We start from the raw sequence: 6,703 nt of genomic DNA on the forward strand, positions 1-6,703 counted from the left end.
TACAAGTGAGCAGTGATTATAAATGTATATATAATAATAAAATGTGAGTAAGATAAAAGCTACTCAAGATAGAATAAACAAAGCTAGGATTGTGCTAGTCCGTGTTAATATACAAGTGAGCAGTGATTATAAATGTATATATAATAATAAAATGTGAGTAAGATAAAAGTTACTGAAGATACAATAAACAGAGCTAGGATTGTGCTAGTCTATGTTAATATACAAGTGAGCAGCGAATATAAATGAATATATAATAATAAAACGTGAGTAAGATAAAAGATACTGAAGATACAATAAAACAAAGCTAGGATTGTGCTAGACCCTGTTGATGTACAAGTGAGCAATGATTTTAAATGTATATATAATAAAATGTGAGTAAGATAAAAGCTACTGAAGATACAATAAACAAAGTTAGGATTGTGCTAGGCCATGTTAATATACAAGTGAGCAGTGATTATAAATGTATATATAATAATAAAATGTGAGTAAGATAAAATCTACTAAAGATACAATAAGCAAAACTAGGATTGTGCTAGGCCATGCTGATATACAAGTGAGCAATGATTATAAATGTATATATAATAATAAAATGTGAGTAAGATAAAAGCTACTGAAGATACAATCAAAGCTAGGATTGTACTAGTCCATGATGATATACAAGGGAGCAGTGATTATAAATATATATAATAATAAAATGTGAGTAAGATAAAAGCTACTGAAGATACAATAAACAAAAACTAGGATTGTACTAATCTATGTTGGTGTACAAGTGAGCAATGATTATAAATGTATATATAATAATAAAATGTGAGTAAGATAAAAGCTACTGAAGATACAATAAACAAAGCTAGGACTGTGCTAGTCCATGTTAATATACAAGTGAGCAGTGATTATAATTATATATAATAATAAAATGTATTATTATATATACTCACATTACTCACTCTCATTTTATTATTATATATATATTTATAATCACTGCTCACTTGTATATTAACATGGACTAGTACAGTCCTAGCTTTGTTTATTGTATATTCAGTAGCTTTTATCTTACTCTCATTTTATTATTATATATATACATTTATAATCATTGCCCACTTGTACATCAACATAGACTAGTACAATTCTGCTTTGATTATTGTATCTTCAGTAGCTTTTATCTTACTCACGATTTATTATATATATATATTTATAATCACTGCTCCCTTGTATATCAACATGGACTAGCACAATCCTAGCTTTGTTTATTGTATCTTCAGTAGCTTTTATCTTACTCACATTTTATTATTATATATACATTTATAATCACTGCTCACTTGTATATTAACTCTTTCGCTACCACGTTAATTGTTGACCAAACGATTATTCTGCCCAAGTTAATTCAAACGGATTTTCTAAAAAATCCGATATACCGTTAGTATTTAAGCAATATCTCAAAAAATGAAAACATATATCGTTTTACTTTTAAATGTATCTTATTCAGAACAAAATTCTCCACAAGATAGGTGTAAAATTGTTTAGCAACTCTTACTCTCACAAAATTCCTGACGCTTTTCTTTGCGTTGAACAAACTCGGTGTGTTTCTTATTGTCATGACGATAACGGTCTGGTTTTACCGTTTTTGAAAAAATAATTAGAAATGGAATTGTTGAACCAAAAATTTAGTTGCACGTCATTGGCAACAAGGTTGTTTCATTGGAAACAATTATTTCAACAACATGTGGAGATTACTGTCTTCTCTTTGCAATATTTTGGAGCAGAGGATGTTCAATAGAAGATTTTCTAACAGTTATGCTAAAAATTTCTGAAACAGATACACGAGATCATGTAGTTCGAAAAACTATACTAGATAGATATGATTGGAATGAAAAAAAAAAATTAGTAAAAGTCTTAATAACGAAGAAAATGAAGGTGTTGACAATGTACATATTCAAGGAACTTCCCAAATTGTTAAATTACTAGAAGATCTGACATAAATTTTTTTTTTCTATATTTTACAATTGAATATACATATATACTTTATATCGAAATAAAGTTGGTAACAAATACAACCGAATATTATTTACTTTTTGATATAAGTTTTATATATTGATATACTCACACTGAGTTGGAGCTATCCTCAAAATAATCCACATATTAATCCATGTATGCCCCTTTACTAGTTCATCATCTTCATCTATTTACTGGTCGAGAAACTGTTATGGAATGGTTAAGCCAAACCAAACAGGAGAATTCCATAGGTAAACCTAGGAAAACAATCAAGTCGAATGCCAAGGCGCTTGTCCACACAACAGCCCCTGAAAACAGCGACACTCAACGAACTTAATCGCGAGTAGCCGGCTAACAGAATTCTAGCTGAAGCATACAAGCCTTATGGTATCAACACTCGATCGACCCAAATTCTCAAATATAAGTAGGTATCAAGAGATGGTTAATGAGGCAGAATATTCCATCAGATTATGCAACGCTTATATAGTGAATTGAAGAATGATGGGTGTGTCCAAAGGAATTAATGAAGCGAAAATAGTAAACAGATTTTCGCGAAATTGAATTTCGCGAAAGTGAATTTCGCGAAATTACACATTATATATATTATATAGTCAACTTTCGCGAAAGTGAATTTCGCGAAAGTGAATTTCGCGAAATTGGATTTCGCGAAATTACACATATATATTATATAGTCAACTTTCGCGAAATTGAATTTCGCGAAAGTGAATTTCGCGAAATTGGATTTCGCGAAATTACACATATATATTATATAGTCAACTTTCGCGAAATTGGATTTCGCGAAATTGGATTTCGCGAAATTACACATATATATTATATAGTCACCTTTCGCGAAATTGAATTTCGCGAAAGTGAATTTCGCGAAAACTGTTTAGCTGATTTTACAATTTCGTGAACATAAATTACACAAATTTAATGAACTATAACATTGCTTCTACTTACTATATAAGCAACGAGAAAGAATAAGTTTTTCATCTCATTTTATTTATAATAGTTTACAATGTGTGCTCGAGACAAAAACGTGGATAGACTCCTAACTCAGACAAATTGCATCGACACGTGTGTGGAGATATGGGGCTACTGCCCTTGGGGTAGAGAGGTAGATCCTGAAAAACAGAAGGCTTTTCGAAACAAGATCAAGCTTCAAAAGAAAGTAAGTATTACATTATAATATTTTACTAAATTATATTTTTGATTAACCCTTTCACTGCCGTAGACGCATTAATGCGACTTTCCCAGCCATTGCGTAGTTACCTCATTTTATTATTCGTTGACAGCATAACCCACGGTCTTTCAGACTTTTATGAAATTGACAGTGTTGTCTGAAGATTTGTCTATAAAATTAACCTAAAGTAACGAATCAATTTCAAACTTTTGTTAGAGAACTTCTAATTTTATAACGAACATTTTTTGTGTGAGTTCATTAATTACCGCGCGCGAGTCAGAAAACAGGTAATTAGTAATGTTGATGGCATTATAGCCATTTCAGATTCAGATTTTCGTGATTATACAGATAGTTAAAGCAGCAGCACTGTCTCTGAGAGTAGTGAAAGTAATAATTTTGTGAGAGTAAGAAACACGGAAGATCGTTTTAGCTTCGCATCGATCATAGCATCACACAGCTTTATCATCGCACAAAGTATAGATTCGTTGAATTTTTGCATAGCAATGATGGCTACAATGTTAGCAAATTAAAATATGTAACAAAATTGTTCTGAATAGAGATTGAAATTGGAAAAAATACTGTTTACATACCATGAAGCAATATCGGCAATTTTCGGTAAAATGGCTGGTACTTGGCAAATACCCAAATTTGTACATGCTCGGCAGTGAAAGGGTTAAAGGAAACTTGAGAATATAAACTACATATTAAATATATTTCGAATTATAGGGTTTGCTTAAATGAAACAATTAAATTATACAAAGTAATTTGGAAATTATTGTAGAAATCATTGGTCATGCAGCAGCAAAGAGAGGAGTTCTTTCGTAACTTCGATGTTACATTGACTTTAAAAGTAAGTATTACATTATATTTATTTCGTCTAATATCGTTGTATAATGATAAAACATGTAACTAAAGATCAAATACATTCAACAAAATTCACTCCAATTGGTATGTAGGAATGTTAAAATGAGTATCAATCTGTGAAAACAGTAATTAATATTTTGTATAACTCCACTTTAAAACAAAAGGAGTTGGAATTGAAATTCAAAGTAAGACCTGACTGTGTTTTAATTTGTCTGCATGTTCTACTCTGACTATAATCAATGCAATTGTAGGATCCTGGGCATCACCGAACTAAATATAGTCCTTTTCGGAGAAGGCTTTATGAATTTGAATCTTCAGTAAGTAGTACATTATATTTATTTCTTTATTTTAACTGAATATCCTCCTCTGTCTGTGTGTCCTAGTCTGACTATGTGATGTAACATATTTGTTTTTCTTATTGTCTGTATGTCCTACTCTAGCTGATTGCATATCCTATTCTGTTTGCATTACATCTTGCATATCATTCTATGATTCGATGACTAATGCAATTGAAATTTACAATTTAAGTTGGAGTCCATTGTGAATGTAGAGTCTACTATCTCAGCAAGGTTATAGTAATCCATCCTGACTGTAATCATTGCAATTGCAGGCTCCCGTATCTCAACAGGAAGATTCCATTCAGAAAAAGGATGGATCTTCTTCTTCTTCAGTAAGTATTACATTATATTTGATTTTTAGTTTGAATGAATGATCTAATCTGATTGTATGTCTTACTTTTACTATATCTCACTAAAAATAATGTATGTTTTGATTGTAGACAGTTCATTCTCATTCGACAATGAAAGAAGAAGAAGAAAATTGGGATTGAATGAAATTCAAGAAAGATGTATTCCAAAACTTTCCTTTTTAAAACGAATGACAGAATGATTTTGAATTTTTTGTAACATTTATAGTTTATATTTTATAATAAAAACTTATCTCTCATTCAACCAAATATATAACAATCTCCGGAAAATCAACCCCTCGGTGTCCCAGATATTAACCCCCTCACTCATCCGCTAGGTAATCTCTCGCTCTCCTCGATAATCCGCGAGATCCACTCCGGAAAACCATCCAGCCCTCGATGTCCCAGATATTCACCCCCACTATTCCACCGATAATCGGCGACGATTCGCCCGACTAATCCGCGACGATTCCCCCGACTAATCCCGCGATAATCCGCGTTCAATCGGATGACTCATCCCCCGCTAATCCGATGACTCATCCACAGATAATCCGCCGATTACGCCAGGAGCGGATCCGTAACCCCTCGAATTCAACCCCCTACTCTACACCACAATTTCCCCCCAAACCCCAACATCTCATTCAACTCCACACGATTCAATCTACACCCCTAGCCAATTTAATTCACAACCCCCTTTTTCTATCCCCCCGCTGGATCCGTCACTTTTATGTGTAGATCTGCTCTCTATATACTACTATTGCTATTCATATGCCAACTTACCAAATAATTGAAACATATTGTGCAGGATTTCAAAAAGGCTTATTCGTTAGTTATTTTTACCAAGTTTATGAACTTGCTCACTGACAAAATTCTTGAAAAGGCTTATTTATGATCGAGTCTCATTAGACAGCTATAAGTTTCTGATTTGCAACCGCTCATTAAAAACACCCGTGTACAGGAAAACATAAAGCTTTGATAATCTTTAATTAATCATTGATTATAATGTACACCGCGTTATAAATAAAGGTTTCTTTGCAACAAAATTTACATTACAGTTGTTTGGTATCAAAAGGTTGACCATGTCTTACTCCGCTGTGTTGTAGGTGCAAAATATGTGAAAATGTTATTAAAAGCTTTTAAAAGCTCAAAAGGGAATAGTTAATCACAGCCATCATGAAAACGTCGTAGATTGGGATATCTTTATTTCAATGACGTAATCTAATGGTTTGGTTATTGATTTTGTTTTGGTTATTGGAAATTTTTTGCAAGTAAACCTTTAAGAATGCATATTTCTATATTTTTACATTCGCACAAATATATTGATTATTCTACTTTTTTGTAGACGACTACCTTGTCTTCACCTTTTCCATCGTGACTGCGTCGATCGGTGGCTTAATTCTAACAAGCGGTGTCCGATGTGTCGCGTTGATATTGAGGCGACTATACCAGAGGGAACTGGGATTCCTACTTAGTACACTTGTCAGTTCTAACGTGTTGAGTTAACATTGAGGCAACTATACTAGAGGCAGCTGGAATTTCTACTTAGTACACTGGTCAATTCTGATGTGCCGTGTTGATACTGAGACGACTACAAAAGAGGAAGCAAGGGTCTCTGGTTAATACCTCGAGTACTGTTCATGACGGTTTTTAAATAACAAAAACTTGATATGTCTTATCTCAGTTTTTATATATATTGATATAATATTATTTTATTAAAGTGTATTTGAAATATAGTGACTTTTTTGTGGTTGGTTGTTTTTCAACTAGTACTAGATGCACACTTTGTATTAAGGTGCAATGATAAATGTATTTCTACGGGCTTCCATTTTCTCCTATCATTTTCCATTTTTAAAATTGTAAAGTTTGATTGTGTGTAATAAGTTTTATCACAGTTACAGTGTTAGAAAAAACAGCATTGCAGCAATATCTTGTAATTTTAATTTATACTGTTATATACATAGCATACTTTTTAGGACTTTGTG

The 6,703-nt window shown here is 32.4% G+C and overlaps 1 protein-coding gene across 1 annotated transcript; it reads left to right on the forward strand.

Annotated features, from left to right (window-relative positions):
* The first annotated feature begins 2,982 nt into the window (after positions 1-2,982).
* LOC137406382 (uncharacterized) lies at positions 2,983-5,236 on the forward strand. The gene is made up of 5 exons (XM_068092958.1): positions 2,983-3,160; positions 3,954-4,022; positions 4,288-4,353; positions 4,647-4,706; positions 4,815-5,236. The coding sequence occupies exons 1-5, from the start codon at positions 3,008-3,010 to the stop codon at positions 4,863-4,865; spliced, it is 399 nt and encodes a 132-aa protein (XP_067949059.1). The 5' UTR covers positions 2,983-3,007; the 3' UTR covers positions 4,866-5,236.
* Positions 5,237-6,703: the final 1,467 nt, after the last annotated feature.

The sequence above is a fragment of the Watersipora subatra genome, chromosome 10, assembly GCF_963576615.1.
Source record: "Watersipora subatra chromosome 10, tzWatSuba1.1, whole genome shotgun sequence".
In the NCBI taxonomy this organism is placed as follows: domain Eukaryota; kingdom Metazoa; phylum Bryozoa; class Gymnolaemata; order Cheilostomatida; family Watersiporidae; genus Watersipora; species Watersipora subatra.

Bases quoted from the DNA above. Each gene is read 5' to 3' on its own strand.
- LOC137406382 (XM_068092958.1), top strand. From the start codon at position 3,008: ATGTGTGCTCGAGACAAAAACGTGGATAGACTCCTAACTCAGACAAAT. The intron at 4,354-4,646 runs GTAAGTAGTACA...TTGCAATTGCAG, and splicing joins TTTATGAATTTGAATCTTCA to GCTCCCGTATCTCAACAGGA. The intron at 4,707-4,814 runs GTAAGTATTACA...TTTTGATTGTAG, and splicing joins ATGGATCTTCTTCTTCTTCA to ACAGTTCATTCTCATTCGAC.